This window comes from Cladophialophora psammophila (genome assembly GCF_000585535.1).
Source record: "Cladophialophora psammophila CBS 110553 chromosome Unknown aczJe-supercont1.1, whole genome shotgun sequence".
NCBI classification, from domain to species: Eukaryota; Fungi; Ascomycota; class Eurotiomycetes; order Chaetothyriales; family Herpotrichiellaceae; genus Cladophialophora; species Cladophialophora psammophila.
The window spans coordinates 3437382-3455227 of record NW_006912922.1 but is presented as its reverse complement, the minus strand read 5'-3'; the positions used below and the strand labels follow the sequence as shown (position 1 = coordinate 3455227).

General features: G+C 51.9%; 7 protein-coding genes across 7 annotated transcripts; 5 read left to right on the top strand and 2 right to left on the bottom strand.

Moving 5' to 3' along the window:
• Window positions 1–1074: 1074 nt before the first annotated feature.
• On the bottom strand, window positions 1075–3616 carry A1O5_01218 (potassium uptake protein; the record flags this gene model as incomplete). Its single annotated transcript, XM_007741837.1, has 3 exons — window positions 1075–2265; window positions 2319–3344; window positions 3395–3616. 3 exons carry the CDS (start codon window positions 3614–3616, stop codon window positions 1075–1077), a joined length of 2439 nt encoding a protein of 812 aa, XP_007740027.1.
• Window positions 3617–4803: 1187 nt separating this feature from the next.
• Window positions 4804–5594, top strand: A1O5_01217 (uncharacterized protein; the record flags this gene model as incomplete). The annotated part of the gene is made up of 2 exons (XM_007741836.1): window positions 4804–5405; window positions 5465–5594. 2 exons carry the CDS (start codon window positions 4804–4806, stop codon window positions 5592–5594), a joined length of 732 nt encoding a protein of 243 aa, XP_007740026.1.
• A 1823-nt stretch (window positions 5595–7417) lies between these two features.
• On the top strand, window positions 7418–8386 carry A1O5_01216 (uncharacterized protein; the record flags this gene model as incomplete). The annotated part of the gene is made up of 2 exons (XM_007741835.1): window positions 7418–7806; window positions 7858–8386. The coding sequence occupies 2 exons, from the start codon at window positions 7418–7420 to the stop codon at window positions 8384–8386; spliced, it is 918 nt and encodes a 305-aa protein (XP_007740025.1).
• Window positions 8387–9081: 695 nt separating this feature from the next.
• A1O5_01215 (uncharacterized protein) lies at window positions 9082–10321 on the top strand (the record flags this gene model as incomplete). Its single annotated transcript, XM_007741834.1, has 2 exons — window positions 9082–9642; window positions 9692–10321. The coding sequence occupies 2 exons, from the start codon at window positions 9082–9084 to the stop codon at window positions 10319–10321; spliced, it is 1191 nt and encodes a 396-aa protein (XP_007740024.1).
• A 731-nt stretch (window positions 10322–11052) lies between these two features.
• A1O5_01214 (uncharacterized protein) lies at window positions 11053–11886 on the top strand (the record flags this gene model as incomplete). The annotated part of the gene is made up of 1 exon (XM_007741833.1): window positions 11053–11886. The coding sequence occupies one exon, from the start codon at window positions 11053–11055 to the stop codon at window positions 11884–11886; it is 834 nt and encodes a 277-aa protein (XP_007740023.1).
• Window positions 11887–13507: 1621 nt separating this feature from the next.
• A1O5_01213 (uncharacterized protein) lies at window positions 13508–14284 on the top strand (the record flags this gene model as incomplete). The annotated part of the gene is made up of 1 exon (XM_007741832.1): window positions 13508–14284. One exon carries the CDS (start codon window positions 13508–13510, stop codon window positions 14282–14284), a length of 777 nt encoding a protein of 258 aa, XP_007740022.1.
• Window positions 14285–15467: 1183 nt separating this feature from the next.
• On the bottom strand, window positions 15468–16568 carry A1O5_01212 (uncharacterized protein; the record flags this gene model as incomplete). Its single annotated transcript, XM_007741831.1, has 2 exons — window positions 15468–15821; window positions 15903–16568. 2 exons carry the CDS (start codon window positions 16566–16568, stop codon window positions 15468–15470), a joined length of 1020 nt encoding a protein of 339 aa, XP_007740021.1.
• Window positions 16569–17846: the final 1278 nt, after the last annotated feature.

Genomic DNA, 17846 nt, shown 5'->3' with positions numbered 1-17846 from the left:
TCTTGGATTGAGGTCTTCTTTGCAGAGGTCAAACTTGGATTCCAGTTGGCTCTGGTCACGGAGCAGCCCAGTCGCAAGTGCGACGATGCTCGCTAAGTGGGGCATAGCCTCTCAAGCACGCCTAAATCTATTGCTCTTCGGCCACTTGATCCTCCAGTTTTATTTTGGAAGCAGGTGGTTTGTTAACTATTTGTTTTGGGGCTCCCGGAGGGGGGGTTAAGGGAATACATCTGTCTGGGTTATTTCCACCACGGAGATAGTGCTGTTGCGATAGTTTGCTTGTACAGCTGAATGGCGTTGGGCTGGGATTTTAGGAAAGTTAACAGGGCGGGCGCGCAGAACGCGAGGCTGACGAGCCCCTGAAAGGGGCACTATTGCACCAGACCAGCCCAGCCTGGATGAACATGATGCGGAGTCCGGAGTACCTTGGGTGCCGTTACGGTGTTATTACGGCATTGGAGTTAGCATGCCATTTATTTTTCTTGAATAATGACAATTCACGATACCACAAGCTATGCCTGGTTTGGCCCGAGACTTTGGATCTGACTGATTTTCATTGCGGCAACGGCCCTACAGTACCTGTCCAACCAAGCATAGACCATGGAGTACCTCCTCCGTACCTCTCGTGATATTCTATCCAGGACCAGCTGTATCATGCGTTGATTCGTTCTAGCTCGTAGCCCGTAATAGCTCGTCCGTCTATATACATCTCGTGGGGACGCAACGTAAGAATGAATAATGACAATAGCAAAAGTAACAACAAAAAGAAGAAGATTCGTGAACACACCTTCGTCGCTGAACCCCGTCGTCGTCAAGATCTAGTGAAATTGTTGTCACCAGCCATCCGAACCAAACCATGTATGATGTCGGGTAGGTCGAGCTTTTTTTGTGTCCCCCCCTTCGCCGAAAATCCTCTTTCCTTACCTTACCTCCTCCCCCGGTGTTTTATCCAGCTCTTCTCGCTGTACATATGTGGACAATTCCCCATCGGGAGAGGGGCGAGGTCGTACGGGGTTCCAAGTGCACGGTCTTCCTTCCTTTTCCCTCCCATTCTCTTTGTTTCGCTTCACCTTTCTATATCTCTTTCAAAAAGCCGACCTCGATGAGCTTCTCCGTCGGCACCGCCAAGTTGGACATCTTGGTCCTCGTGTTGTCCTTCATCCACAGAAACAAAGACAGCAGTGTCCTTCGGAAGTAGTTTGTGCCGTTTTTGATGGTCAACTGCTCCTTGCCCATTATGTACATTACTTTGTATCCAAATGCGCGGTCCAGACGCGCAAGAAGGGCTTCCGTGCGCTTTTCGAGGTCGTGATCCTGTTGTAGGCGGACTTTTCGTGAGAATTGAAATTTTTCGTCCGTCTCAGTGCCTGTGCCCGTCTCACTGCATGTAGTGGCAGCGTCTTCTACAGCGCATTCGTCGCTGACGAGCGCAGGATCGGCATTCATTTGCGACTTCACCTTTTGTTCGGAAAGGATGTACGCTCGGATCTGCTCGTAGATGACAAACGACAGGTCGGGGGTCATGACTTCGTCGTTATAGCCGTATCTCACGACTAAACGGTAGCAGTGCGGGATAGCCAGTTTCGACACAGTGTGCCGGTCAGATGGTGGTACGGAAGGCGTCTCCAGTGGGCGAAGATGGAAGAATACTGACACCTCGGGCATCGCGGTGAGTTTTATAGCGAATTGGCTAAACACGATTGGTGTAGTCTCACCACCCTTGTCAAAGAAGATGCCAAACCCGTTGATGGTGCTAAGGGCTGTGCCGTGGAATCTTTCGGTGAGATGCAGACCATCGGGCCCTTTCTTGATGAAATGGGAAGTCGGGAATCGGTCCTCGGCTTCAACAACCCATTGCTGCTCCTTGCCAAAGCGCCAGAGCATAAAGACCATGCCCAGAACGAACGCGAGCGTAAGAGTAAACCAGGCTCCATCCGGCACTTTGGTGAGGGCCGAGGAGAGGAACGTGCCGTCCAAGCAAGCGATCGTAAGCCAAGGTAGAAAAACGAGGAACGGACTGAAACGCCACACGAAGATAGCTGTCAACGACACCATACATGTGTCGAAGAACGTGACGAACATAACGCAAACACCGTAGGCGTTTCCGAGCGAGGTCGTGTTATTGTAAATTGAGGCCACGAGGATTGTGCCGATCATGAGAAGCCAATTCGCGAGAGGAATGTACAACTGGCCATGGAAGATCTTCGAGGTGTGTTTGACCGTTAGTTGTGGAAAATATGACAATTTCATGACTTGGTGGAGGAGCTGAGGATGGTTAGCTAACGGCCCCCGCGCGTCGCAGTCGTGCAGTTGCTTACCTGGAATGTTGCAGTAATAATAGCTTGTGAAGCGACAATAGCCGCAAGAATGGCGATAATGAGGGACGGATAGATGGTGCCCGGAGGCGCAGCCTCAAAAAATGGATTTGAGTATGCTTCTGGATGAACGCTGATATAGGCTGCTTGGCCGATGTATGCCAGAAGGAGACATGGAAATGTGTAGCACAGCCAACTGAGCTGAATTGCCCTGCGGCTGAATGCCCCTAGGTCGGCAAATAACGCCTCGACCCCCGTGAAGGCCAGCAAAACACCCCCGAGCATTCTCCATCCATGCTCACCGTGATGGATCAAGAACTCAAACGCGTAGCCGGGATTGAAAGCTCGAAAGACCGAAGCGTCATATTTTGCTAGATTATAGATTCCGAAAACGGCGTTGAACCCAAGCCAGATGATAACGATGGGAGAAAATGCGAAAGTAATCTTGGTGATACCGAAAGGCTGGATGAGGAACAGAAGGACGAGAATGGCGTCGGTAATGCCGATAATAGCACCTTTGGAGATGCTAGGATTCACCACCCGGGCACCTTGAACGGCACCAAGAACGGACTGCGCAGGTGTGAGGACGCCATCGGACAGGACCATAGAGACAGCCAAAACGCCCACGGTCTTGAGGAGGCCGCGTGCCAGACGACTTGATTCGAGGCCCTTGCGCATGACACGCCCGGCGTTTTCGAGATCGCCCGAGGCGTGTCTCTTTATCCTTATCAGAGAGGCTTCTCTTGGGTCGCGATTCGTGATGTTCATGTAGCGGCTTAGGAGGGAGTACGTGCTGAATGTGCCTCCTTCACCCTCATTATCTGCATGCAGAACGATTATGATGTATTTGACGGTCACCATCATGATAAGAGACCAAATAATGAGGGACAAGACACCTATCAGATCTTCATTTGATGGCGCAGAGGTGAAGGTTGACGAGTAGACGTAAAGAGGACTGGTACCGATGTCTCCATAAATGACTCCAATTGATTGATAGGCAAGCCAGAGAAGCATCTTGCCACTGAAGACCTATGTTCGGATCAGTCGATTTAACGCAGGGCATGATAAGTGAACCGTACCTGCTTCTCCTTAAAGTCGCCCTCTTTTCGCAGGCCGGGGTCCTCATCTTGCTGCAGAGACCTTGAGCGGTACAGCGTCAGGTCATGGGAGGACCTCCTCGAGCGCATGTTGTAAATGCCATCATCGTGTGTGTAGATCGAAGTTGAGTCCGCGGGCCGCCCTTCCTTGCTTTGGAGCTCATTTTTGGGATGAATCTCGTCCGCAATGCGAATCGTAGCCATTGCGACGAGCAGGATTGATTTTCAAACCGGACAAGAAAGCAAAAGAGGGAGTGAAAGAAGAAGCGTGGAAGACTGAGCACGCGAGAAATGGAAAGTGGGCAGGTCTGCGAACTTTTTAAAGCGGGGGACACTCGTATCATTGATGGTGGGACATGGCACCATGGCATCACAGGCACATCAACGCCCGGCCAGACCGGCGCGGCCAACAAAATCAGGGATCCAGTGAATGGGACATAGTCCAGCATGTGCTGAAGAACACATGGGCTGCGGCCGAGCTTGGCTCTTTCAGGTCAAGGACATGCCAGTTGCGAAAAGACCTTGCGGTGTGGCCATCTCAGCGGTATGCATGGGTCATGTAACCAGGTTAGTCATGTCTTGATGGGAGATATAGCTTTGCCGTCCACAGGAAATGCAGAGTTGGCATGCAGCCCAGGGGAGCCAGGCACTGGGCAACGCCCAAATTGGAATGCAGATGCATTGTTTTTGCCATCGTCTGGGGGCAGGCAGCACGATCTGTGTGTGCGAGCGCAGGGTTTCCGTCTGGAATGAAGAGCTAGATAGCTGGGTAGCTGGGTAGCTGGGGACGGGATGAGGCGGCCTTGTTTGTGTTGTTGGAGCATGCGTAGGAGTGGGAGCTCGAAGAGTGAGAGAGTGAGAGAGAGTGGACAGTGTGAGGAATCCCTGCGCAGTCTTGGCATCTAGCTGCGTTGTTCCGTCTAAGCAGATGCAAAGGATTGGCCGCCCACACAGCTTGCCCGCTCCATTTGTATGAGAGATTTTCTATCGAGTGGAGTTTCAGTCCACCTCATTCTTGCCGGCGAGACGGAACAGGCAATGGAAAGCTTATGTCGACTCTCTTGTCTGCATCAGGATACAGTCTGGATCAATCTCACCCATCTCGATCAGCTCCCTCCCCACGACCCTGAACCTGAAGCCCAGCCAGGTCACCCAGGAAGAAAGCCAGAGCACCCGTGTGGACATCTCCACTGTTGTTGTTATGTAAAAAGACCTTTATCCATGTCTGTGAGCATGAGCCATTTCTCTCGATCTGACCTTAGGATGCAGCGAGGAGGCATACAAGTACAAGAAGATACTTGTAGCAATATGAGGGAGCCATCGTCCGCTAGCTGCCTTTTCTCACTGTTTCAGCCTGTCTCTCTTCAAATTCGCTCTTCGGGTTCTCTTCCATGGCGACAGCGCCACAGCCTGTCTCTCCTGCCAACTCGGGTGGACACAGGACCGTGATCACCGTTGCCGTTATCGTGGCAATTATTGGTCTCATCATCTTCTCGGCCATCTGGGTGAGGCGTCACAGCCCGATCCGAAGGCTCGACGAGTTACGGTTGCAAGCCGAACTGCAACGCTCTGGACTTCGGCGGCGTCGACGTCAACAAGAACAACGAGAAAAGGGCATTGGCATCTCTTTGCTCCAAAGCATCCCAATAGTCAAATATGATGGCGGCCCTAGCAAAATACGACGCACTAAGAGCTTGGATTTGGAGAAGGGACACCAGAACCGGGGCGCTCACAACTGGTCTTTAGAGCAAAGCCAACATAACATCAAAGAAATGCACGCCGAAATGACCGAAATCGACAAATCCCCTCACAAAAAGGAAAAGGATGGGAATCAAAAGAAATCTGACCTTGAACCAGAGGAGCCAGAGTGTCCTATCTGCACACAGCCGTTTGTGAAGAACGACTTTCTTCGAGTCCTTCCTTGTGGCCATCGACACCACCAGAGATGTGTCGACCGGTGGCTGCTGGGCTTCGGCGGAACATGTCCTGTTTGGTAGGTGTCTACCCCAAGCACTTTTTTTTTGGTGCAGGTAGCTAACTTCTTTACAACAGCCGCGTGCACATGGACTCTTTCTACCTGCAGTCCCCGGAACCACCACTCGATCTTCCAATGAAGCCAGAGCCCGTTGTAGTGACCGGTGAAGATCTTGAAGATAGCCACCATCACCGACCAGATCTATAATCAATGTCATACTGTCTATAAAGGTATGACGAGCTCGTGTCCAACTGGAGGAATTATATCGCTGCCTTTCAAGTAATATCTCGCTGGGCTCGTCTCACCACTGGGCAGGGTGCCGCTTGGTGGTAGTCCTCGTCAGGCACCTCTCATACCACATAATCGTAGGAAACGACAATCCCCTTCGCTGTTGTCCATTAGTGTTATTAAGCTGCAGCGCTTACCAAGTCACCTGCCTTTCCGATCCACGGGTGTTTCTTTTTCCTCTCTTCGGGGAAGCCGCGGATGCTGACAGGTTATTTCAATATCTCGTTACGTGGCTTGCTGCTCTCTCGAGCGCTCGCTAGACTTCTGTTAATAATGGCCTTGCCTCTACCTAGTAGGTTCAAGGATAAAAAATCCCAAGAGACAGCCAAAATAACGGTCCACGACTAAAGCAAGACGAGATTTCATGGAGCGATCAAGATATTTCCTAACGATGCCTGCCTAAATGTCCAACCCCGATGGTCCAATGACTTCGCTGTGGTAGCGTCCTCGCCTCCTCGCCTCTTGTCTGCACAGATCCATTTTCGTCCATACCAGGCCTTTGTTCTTCGACTTATACGCTTAGGCCTAGCTTTTCGAGCCGTATCTAACGCCGAGAAATGCCTCCGCTCCCTTTCTTCCCGCGGGGTACCCGGGCAATATCTTCGAACCATGCAGTTCTTGACGTTGAAAAGAAGAGAAAATTTGGTGGCTGTTACGTACTATGCTGCAACGCCAGAACAGAAGTGTCTTAATGCTGCGATATAGGTACAAAGGCAGAGAGCAAGCGACAGGACCTTCCTTGAGATATGTCACTTGACCTGAAATAGGCTTGACTCGGATATCAACCAGGGAGCGCCACAAGCCTGAGGAGACAAGGCTGAGGCGTGGCTGCAGATGTCGAGCCGGCAGAAAACTGTTCCCCAAATCAACCAAGGCCATCTTTGCAACCTCTGCCTTTGGTTCATTTATGAAGGCACCCTGATGTTGGAGTGACCCTACGACTCTAAACCTTCTACGAGATAGTCAGACCACGTTCTGAGGGCTTGGTTCGTGCTTGAGCTCATCCGGCGCCTCAGAAACACATTTGTCGCAATTCTCCATCTGTGGAACTTCACCCTGCTGGAAAGTCGCAATTGTTTGAGGAGCTTGGACATTGTACAACAACGGCCAAAACCGACCGAATCTTTTGAACGCCTCCATTTCGCTCCGTTTACGAGATGCGCTACTTAACGATCTAATTATCCCAAGGGGGTTGAAACGAACCCATTTAATTCGGACCCTGCCAATCCGGACGTCCCTCCGCTGTCGCGACGGGGTCCATTCTTTCAGCGGCCCCCAAATTCGGATCTCCCAAAGGCTGGTTTAATAATTCGACGTGGCTAATGGCAGCGATTTCGCAGATCGTGCGGCATTCGGGTCTCAACCAGTGCCGAAAATAGCTGGCCGCCTTAAAGCTCGACTCCTTTTATTGCCTTTCTGCCTTGCACCACCCGCGACAAGTTTGGCCCGTGTCAATGGAAGGTCCCAACGAGAAGGACATGTGATTTCTACATTTTGGAAATGGAACGGTAAGTGCAAGAACTCTGTCGCACATGGCAAAGGCTAGCCTCGCATCTCGTCAACCAAGATATCTGTCTTTTCCCCTGGCAAGATTGTCCTTCAATGCTTCTGCGGTTAGGCAAAAGTTGGGCGCCCTTTCCTTTCCCTGGGGTTTCAATGAACACTCTCTGGTCTATATCCCTTGAACGAAAAATACACCATTTACGCGTCTAACAAGCCACATTTGTGCCGCTGCTGGCAAAATGTCGCACAGAAATGTGCCGGGGGCCATCTATTCCTCTGATGCAGCCCGCGATTCCACGACAACTTCGAGTGCGACGACAGAAAAATATCCAGCAAACACCTCGACGTATCAACCGTTTCCTGAGGTCGTGACCCAGCCATCCCCTCAACCTCTGCAGTCTCACCAGCAGCCAGGGCCTGTCTACCATCAACAACAATATCCATATACAAATGGCTACGCAACAGAAGCAAGCCAACCACCGACACGTCCTCTCAAGCCCAATCCCTGGGGCTTGTCGCCGCTTGCATTCGGACTATTGATCGCAGCAATTACCGCTCTGGTGGTAGGCGGAGTGGTGGGTGGTGGTGTTGCGGGAGCGTTATCGGGACACGACTCGAGTTCGTCAAGGTAAGAACAATCTCTACCGTGCAGATAATCAATATGCTGAATATATCCAAGTACGCCAGTGTCAACGGCGACTGTCACTTCAGGCGCAACAATAACAGCAACAGCAACACAATCATTATCATTAACTACCACCTCCTCGGGCCTCCCCTCCCCATCATCGCTAGAAAATTTCGTCGTCCCTGAGCCCTACTACGTCGACACGTTGCAGAACCCCGGCTGTGCAGACAGCAACTCGCGTATCGACGTTCAACACGACACCTCTTTCGATATCTTTTGCGGTCTTGACATGATAAACCATGTTGCCGATGAAAACAATCCTGACTTGCAGGTCGCTGACGTTGTGGGGCTGTTCGCTTATAGCCTCACCGATTGTCTGTACGCTTGCTCGAACGCGATATATTTCAGACAGCTGTACGGTCAAGATAACGCAAGCGGAAACATGCAGACGTGTGCCGGGGTTACCTGGGATTATCAGATGGCATCGAGCAACTCGTCGAATTTTGCCAATTGCTGGTTGAAAAATGGGACATCGAGTGGGGTTCAATGCAATACATGCATCAGCGCAAAGCTGGCTTCGTGATTCTGAACGAGAAGGGCATGGCACGGCCATCGCACTGCTTTTGCATGGAATGGAAATGCTTGAATCTTTCTGACATGTTGAAATACTTGAAAATATGTTTATTGAACCGAATCTGCCGGTTCATTTCCTGTGGGACTGGAAAGTAGGACTGTAGGATGCTGTCTCTGTTTGCTAACTATACTACATGTAGAGCCTTGACATCTTGTGCCCTTGTTTCTTGACTATAGTGGGATCCGTGGGTAGCAATTACTTGGTATGATACCTTTGTATGATATGACTAATACCATCAAACTATCTCAGCCAGCCCTCTCGAACAGCATCAGTTCTACAAAGTTATATCAGGTGCTCGAGTTCCAACTCCGGATCTAGCCAATAGGAGGCCAGAAACATCGCGTTGGTAACCCATTCCAAGCCCATTCTTGCCCATTCATGTCGACCGAGTCAGGCGAAATCACGTGTAGGAACATCATGACTCGCGCTCTTGGCATCCGACGACATTCCTTCACTGGCAAGTTGTCCCCTTGCCGCTATCGCCATCTATTTGTCTTGGAATTTATAAATTCTGGACTGAGTTTGATGATCATATTAGGCTTCTCTCTACCTAATTTGGCAAGTGTTTGTCCTGCTGCGATCCCAAAACTGTAACCGAACAAAACTCTACCAAACGTGTCCTATCCTCAGGTAGTGCTGCAATCATGAGTGACTACGGAGAGGAAGCACCACCCCCCGACGCCGAGGGCCTTGACCGACCGGACGAACACGAAGACGAGCTGGACGACCTGCATGATGAATTTCAAGATCCTCAGCCAGAACACGATGCCGATACTCGTCCAAACCCAGCCGACGATTCTGACGATGAATCGCTCCTCTCTGAGGTCGATGAGGCCCAATTCGCAGATTTCGACCCCAAGGCTGTCGAAGTTGCCCCCGACTTCGACACGCTGAACAAATCCATCAAGGTGAAGAAGAGAAAAAGAGCCGAAGGTGAGGAACTTGCACCGAAGAAGAAGAAGGAGCGCAGAAGGGAGAAGAAACCACGACGAGCAGAGAGTGAGGCCTTTTCTGGTGGCGATGAGGTTGAGGGCAAGAGATCGCGCAGATTGAAGGCGGCGGATGGCGAAAGTCAACGGCGCGAGCGTGTGGAAATCAATGAAGAGGACCTGACACCTGAGGAGCGCAGAAGACGGGCGTTGGATCGAGCAATGGACGCTGCGGTCAAGAGGTCATCAGGCAAGAGAATGAGAAAGGGCGAAATCGTGAGTTTCCGAGAAAAATTTCCCAACATCCAGAACTAATAGAGTCCAGGACCTCGAGCAAGCCGCAGACGCAGAGATCGAGGACTTGCGTAATAGGATGATAACAGCGGCGGAAATGGACGGAGAACTAGTTCGACAAGGGTTGCCAGCCTCTCAGAAACTCAAGATGTTACCCGAGGTGGTGAGCCTGCTGAACCGGAACACCTATGTGCAATCTATTCTCGACCCGGAGATGAACCTGCTGGAGGCAGTACGATTCTTTTTGGAACCTTTGACCGACGGCAGTCTACCGGCCTACAACATCCAGCGTGAGCTGTTCGCAGCTCTTGCCAAGTTGCAGATGAACAAAGAGACCTTGATCTCTTCCGGCATCGGCAAAGTTATCCTGTTTTATCGCAAATCCAAGAGGGCTGAACCAGCAATCAAGCGACAGGCCACCAAGCTCATGGAGGAGTGGTCGCGGCCCATCCTCGGTAAAAGCGACGACCACACAAAGAAAGTCTGGCAAACCGCCAATTATGATCCACATAAGAAACGGGAAGCCCTTCCGGCTGCTATTCCCAAGGCGAAAACAAATGTTGCTCCTGGCGAGAGAGTCAGCAACAGGGCAAGGGTTCAGACAGGTCACTTGAGATTTAACATTGTACCGCAGGTCTCATCCACTATTGCCCATCGCTAGGGGAAGGGCGCTGGAGGAACTGGCAGTCGCAGCTTTCAGGTTCAGGTGCGTGGTGGTGATTTGCGCAGACATCACACATCCACTCATCTTGTATCCAATTTACCCGTCTCAGGCTTGTCTGTGGTCAACAGCGATGAAGATGGACGGAGACTTTGCCCAGCACCGTCTGATCATAGTGGTCTGCTCACAGTGACGTTTATACTGCTAAGTCACTGAATGCAATGTTATTTGGAACCTTATCCTCATTATTGCGCCTTGCGTATTGTGAATTCATGGTCTTCTCTAGGGCAGCATATCATATCACATCATGACATATCATCACTCTCCTCCCTCTGCTGCCGAAAAGGCCATTCGGTGTCAGAGACACCGGCGTTTAGTTCAGATTGCGACGGCTGTCTCTTATAGATTGGTTGTCCGCGCCATGCTCCATTGCGTACGGACCCTGCGCGCCGTTCAGGGGCGCTGCGAGTTTGCCTTGATTCTTGATCTTTGTCCTCATCGGCGCGACATAATGCTGACGCTTCTTCACACGACGACTAAGCGCCTACCTTGGCGATTCATTCGACAGCGTTGCGATGATGTGACCGTAACCGTAACGCTTGCAAATTCGACGTCGCTGTCTAGCCTCCCACTCAGTGATTTGGCGTATATCTCAGCGTCCACTTACTCTCAAATTCCACTGATCACGTGTGGCATTACCCCGTGAGTCGCGACAAGATCCCCAAGGCAAGATGTTACCAAGAACTCCCCTGAAGATACCTGCTGTGCGTGTCAAGCTGCTCAAAAATCACCATGACAAACAGTCACCTACCTCATCATCCTCTCTGCCATCACCAGCCAGCAACGTACAACCAACTTCTTCCTCTCCGAGCAGACCTGGCCACGAGGTGCAAATCGCCGGCCCCAAAAACAACAAACTCGAATCTGGGTCCGTGGGAGCAAGATCCTTGTTGTCAATTCCTTTCGCAAGCTCGGTTCGTCCATCTGACCTGCTTAACCCTGTTACACCCTCGGCAACCGCGACAACTGTCCCAGCCAAGCGCTTCGAACTCGGCCAAGAAGTGTTCATCCTCGACCGCGATGGTAATAGCGTTCTCTGTAGTCGGGCCATTTCACCTACCACTGTTGCAAACACGGTTAAATTCGACGCAGCCGCACTTGAAGAAATGGAGTCGATCAGCCCTGTTCATTACGACGGCCCAAACATCTTCCTCGTCTTACGGTGCATCGCAAAGCGTTGCACACCAAAGAAGGCAGACAACTACACCAGCGGGGAAAACACCATGTACCACCTCGTCCCAAAGGACGGCAACGGCCGTCAAAGGCTGTCCCCTTCTGGCAAGATGATGGTCGAGGTTCGCTTCCGGCCGGGCGACTGGGCTTGGTACTTGCATCGACGGAGCGGCATCGATGGAACAATAATCAAGCTGAAAGCGCTCGTCATCGGGGCCGAGGTTCTTCACATGAAGAGGGTCTACCATATCAGCGTTGTGCACCACGGTTGCGACAGGATCCTGGTCTCCGATGAGCGGTTGGAAGAGGTCGTCAGTGGCATTGACGCCTGACGAAACTTGGGAGTTTGCGGGTGCACTGGTCAGTCCATCGGTGGGTGTTTGCCGGGTCCTATCTCTATCCAGCAGACTAGATAATAGGACAGAAGAGTACCTCTGTTGCAAACGGAAGAATGTCTAACGCTGCTGGAGGCCACATATCCCCCGTACGATTCTCTATTCCGAGGCAACCTTGAGCGTATCGATGTACAAGTAGACTCCTGTGGCAATAGTCTCAGTGGTCGCCGAAGACGCGGTTCCAAGTCTCCTGACATTATATGGTCAGGGACATTATTTTCTCCCCAAGGGATCTAACGATCGCCCCTAGTGTGGGATAGTCGCCGAAAAGAAAGAAGCTTCTGTTTCTGGAATAATCAAGGGCAGCGAGTCACGCCATATTTGCAGCAAAGAAAAACCCAGCGAGGTCTGGGCAGAAGGGGCTTTACACACAAGTACAGGTACAAGTACTTGGACAAGGAGTCCCGAAGGTATCCCGACTCTTCCGTGGAGATGCTAAAACAGCGCATTTCTTGCAATTTATGACAGCTGGCCCCCTTTTGCCCGGTAAAACGTTGGTCTCGCGTTCGTCATACTTGTACATCATATCTTGTAGGAGGAGGACATGGGCGGCGAGTTCCGGGCGAGTTGACCAGCAATTCGTTTTAGACGAGATGGACTGGCCGAGGACTGACATGATTATTCCGGCGAGAAGAGACAGGGGCGTGGATGGCACCAGTGGCTGGTGAGGAAAGTAACAAGGATTGCGCCAGTCGTGATTCGTGGTGAGGGCAGCCCCAAAGGGGCAGGGGCATGAACGGGTGGGAAAGGGAGAAGTGAGAAGTGAGAATTGAGGAGTGAGGAGTGAAGAGGTGCAGAGCGAGGACTGGCCGTGGAAACAACCGGCATCCACAGACCACAGACCACAGACCACAGACCGCAGACCACAGACCGCAGCCCGCAGCCCGCAGCCCGCAGCCCGCAGCCCACAGAACAATCGCGTGATGTCATCGGGGTCCAGACAAGTGTAGGAAGAGGCGTTGAAGCCCGTTTTGTCCATTTTGCTGCTCTAGGCAAGTCGCTCCGTGCGGTACATATTCAGCAACTGCGCTTCATCCGGAGTAGATTGTCTCATTTTTGCTTCATTTACCTCTTCCTCTTCTTCCTCACACTGAGAGGAAGCGAAAAACAAACGCAATATCCGAGACAACTCCTTAACAGAGCTTTTCGCTGCCACCTACTGTGTCCAGCAATAGGACGAGTTTCCAGAAGAAATTGGCTCAACGCAGGCTGACTGATGCCGCACCGGTAGCCTGCTTATTCATTTACCAGACCCAAGAGCTGCTGTGGGCGAATCACCCATCGGTAAATCACTTCCGGCTTCTTTTGCTGCTCAGTGGGTTTTTGCTAGCTTCACCACACGAAACTGAACTTGTGCAGGTATATAGCATTGACCTTTTGGCCACCTCAGTCGCACCTGCGTTCTCGTTTTTTGCCATCGCAACCACATAACATATAAAGGTCCCGCCGCCGCCGCCGCCGCCGCCGCTGCACCGTTCCCCTCACCTATCTATACACTATACCCACCTCGATATTTTGACATCATACCACCACCACCAACACCACCACCACCACCATCATGAAGCTCCTCACCAAGGAACAAGAAGCTGAACATTACCGCCAGACCCTCATCGGTGGCACCATCGGCGGTCTCGCAGGTCTTGCCGTAGGTTTCGTCGGTGTGGCCTTCGCTCATCGACGTTACCACTTCTTCCGGAACCTCACGCTCCCTCTCAAAGCATTTCTTGTTACATCGGCCGGCACCTTCGCCGGCATCGTCAATGCAGACCACTACTCCCGTGCCTACGAGGCCTCTCAGAACCCCCAAGAGGTCGCATACCGCCAGCGCCAATCCGAACAGGCGACCTTGGAAAAAGCAAACAAGACATGGACCGAGCGAGCAATGGACTTTGGTCGAAAAGAACGGTACAAGATTGTTTTCGGATCATGGGTTGGCTCCATGTTTGCCGCCTTTGCCCTGGTTAACAGAAACAAATTCCTCACCGGACAGCAAAAGATTGTACAGGCAAGAGTTTACGCCCAATTCCTCACCGTTGGTGTCTTGATCGCAACCGCCGCATTCGAGATCGCCGATCAAAGAAGCGGACAGAACAGGTGGGAGACAGTCAGATATATCGATCCCACTGATCCTGAACACAAGCGCATGTTGGAGAAACAGGTCGAGAGAGACACTTCAAACCAGGGAACCGGCAGTGGAGACGATGATCTGTGGAAGGAGATGGTCGAGCAGGAAGAACAACGATTGAAGGCCAGGGAGGAGTATGAGAAAGAGCATCACAAGAGGCACAAGAACGGCAACGGCAAGAAGAAGCAAGAGCAAGAGCACAAGGAATAGATCGAGGAAGCCACCCAACTTTCAGCAACCTCCACCAAGAGAAAGCGACTTTCCACGGAAACACCAGCTTTCGAGCCTGCTGAAGTTCCAAAAAGCCGATCACGTCTGCCAGCCAGCCAATCAGCCGTGATCTCGCAACACCTGACAAACAGTCCCATTTGTGTACATTACTACAATCCTACCGACATCAACCACTCCGACGACGATGATGGATTCTCACAGTTATGGATCTTTCAATCTTTAACCCCCCCCCCCCTCCCCCCCCCCCCCCATACATGGAGCTCACGAGGTCCTCTACGTCGCGCACCTACATCCCATTTGATGAGAGAATTTTGGCATTTGACGGAGTAAATGGAATACGAAAGAACGGCGTCAAAAAGGAGGAGCCGGCGGCGAGATGTGAGTGGATCAGGGTCTATCACCACAGGGCGAAAACGACGTTGTTCTTGTTTCCCAAGTCTTCCGACTATGTCTCGGAGAGCGAGCCAAAAATTCCCCCTATATTATATACAATAGCGCACATACTATACTACTTGCTCTAATGCAGAAAAAAAAAAGTAGACCGAAATGTCTATGGTTCATTAAAATCATGATTGGCACGCGCAAAGCCTTGCAGGACCGGGTAATAATATAAATATATACAGATATTAGATATTTACATCTAACAGTAGCGCCTGGGACGCCGTCACTTTGCCATGATGCATGCCTGAAAACGTGCTTGGTCTAGCCTCGCCTCTACCCCAAATGGATACGCCTTCTAACACATCTATACGTACGTACTTGTACAGTGTCGAATCGTCAATGTCGCACAGGCCCGCAAAGAGCTCCAGGTCCAGACCTAGACCTGGACCCAACCACGGACCGGGGCCACGACCCAGATCGTGAAGGAGACAGACCCAGTCCCCAGAAATCTGACAGTCAGTCAGCCATTCAACCTGCCAGTCGGTCTAGTTCCAGCCTGTCAAGCCCAGCCAAGTGCCGGCCAGTCCAGGCAAAACAAGTCACATCCGGGGACTTTTGGATTCCGCACGATCCTCACCTCGTCCGCAACATGGCCGCACAGTCCGGGGCAGTGCTGTGCAAAGTTGTCGGATCTTGGGTTCAATCAATCAATGCCCCAACTTTCAAAGTCTCCGGCCCAGCCTCGAAACATGAACCCGCCGGCGCTGAGAGGATGAGGATGCTATCCCTTGACGAACTCGTGCATCAGCTCCTTGTCCAACGACAGCCAGTTCTGCGCGACCTGCAGCCCGCGGATCCGCTCCATCTCGATCCGGTGCCAATCCCACTCGTCGCCGCCAGCGCGGGCCGTGAGCGGTGCGAGGGGCTCCAAGGAGGACGAGATGGCCGCCGCGCCGGTCATTGCCGCGGCCGTCTCGAGCTTTGCCACGATGTTGTCCGTGTTTTGCAGCGTTGTGGATGCTGGGATCGGGGCTGCAAAAGAGCCTTCTTGAGGCGTGGGTATTAGCGATGGTTCAGAGGATGGGTTGGTTGTGGTTGTGGTGGTCGTGTTTTCGGTGTCGGTGGGAGGAAGGTCCTGTGGCGGTGTCGTTGCAGGCTCCGACTCTTCTGATGATGACTCCCTCGTCCCGGGATTGTCTTGTTGGTCTGCGCCGACGTTGCAGTTCGCCGGCCTGCGCGGCAGCCATCCCGCAGTGACAAAGCATCTTTCTGGAGAAACGGTAAATTTGCCCTTCTTCACCACGTACTTACTCAGCGCCGAAGCCAAGATGACTTCGTGTTGCCCCCTCCGCGACGCAGGCCGGATGAACCAACTCCCCACCACAATCCACTTATTATCCCACGCAAGTATCCTCGAGCGGACCTCGTAACGCTCGTACGGCTTGATCTCCTTGTGGAAGGACGTGTGGACGCTGCCCAAGATGACGCTCAGGGGACCCCGGTGGCCTTCGCGCTCGAGGTTCTTATTCCCTTGTTTCAAGCCCGGGATCAGGAGCTTCGTCATGAGCACCGTCCGACTCTCGTCCAGGTCGATGAAGTAGGTGCTGTTCGATTTGTGCAGGTTGTAGTCTGTCTCGAGGAGCGGGGAGCGGGTGAATATGGACACAGGCTGAAAAAGAGGGTGCACCGAGAAAGAGGAGTTCGACTGCGATTCCAAGCTGCGCTGCACCCGCGCATGTGTGTACCAGTTCGTGAACGTGCGGTAGAACAGGCGCGCGTGCCAGGCTAAAGGCAGCGATTTGAGATTAACCAGGGCGAAGAGGACCGCGAGAGTGCGCCATGAGAGCAGAGACGAAAGAGGCGGCGTGGCTATTGAAGGCATGATGGAAACGGAAAATTCGTGAGAGCGAGGGTAAAGAAGGACTGTGGTGTACGCTTATATCCCTATATTGACATTATGAACCAAGACAAATCTTGTGCAACGGTCTAAAAGGAAGAATGTCTCCTTGTATACCGTGTATGTGTTCCATAGTACGAGGTAATGAGGGTAGATTTGGACTTGCAGGAAGAGGTATACTAGATCCATGCGGTGTTGACGGAAAAACTATATTCCGGGAACTCCGCTCTGGATTCCGGTGATGAGATCGACTATGTCCCTCGTATGTCAAGAAGAGATGCTTAACGTGTACGAGGGTACCCATGCTCGGTGAACAAAAAGTTGATCATGCCAATGGTAGATGATACCTGTTGCCACGAGTGACAGGGCCGAGCTCACTGACGTACTTGGAATCCATGCGCAATGTCCCGCTCGTTGAATAAATGACAACTTGGATCTTCACTGAAGGACAGTATCACCATCCCACAGGACATGACAGGTGATACAGTTTGCCACTCAACTCCTCGACTTTTTGCCTTGTGGTCGATGTTGCTGCCTTGTGGGAGCGGCCTTTGCTCAGAGCGTAATCACTCCTGAACAAATCCCCGTCGTCGTCCTAGGTAGGATGTGAGAACTCGAATGCATGGTCAAAGTCGGATTTGACTCGTACCATGAAGAGGGTGCCTCACGCTGTCTTTCTGCCTTCACTAGATGTCCAAAGCCCTGGGCTGCTCTACTGAGTACCGCAAACCAATTCATTAATTCAACCTCGTCTCATGGCGACTGAACACGGGCACTCCCCAATTTGGCCGTGACCTGGTTGTCATTTCCATGGTTTTTGGTTTCTTGGTTCTCCATCTTTCAAAATTTGCCCTTGGCAGTGGCGCGTCCTGAAGCTTAGAATCAGGTTGGCAAAGGGGCGACGACGTTTGCGGGTCGCCGTCAAGGTGAGGAACTCTGCTTAGTCTTTGCCTAGGCCCGCTCGAAAGGACAGGTCATCCTTGACAAGCTGAAGGCACTTCTCAAGGCTGCATGCGCAGAAGCCTGGATGGTTGCACAGACTAGAGGTGGCGACACATACCTATGGATCCCTTGATCTGACCACGTCCAAGACAAACAACATTCCACCCAGAATGTCTCATACAAGACACTCTACTTGTAGACAGGACTCCCGCTCAAGAGACCGCACCCGAGACCTTTCGTGGTTATGTCAAAGGCGAAGCTCCATCGAAGCAAAAGCTGGTCGGACATGCCCTGTGCGGCAACTGCGCCTCTGGACCTGGG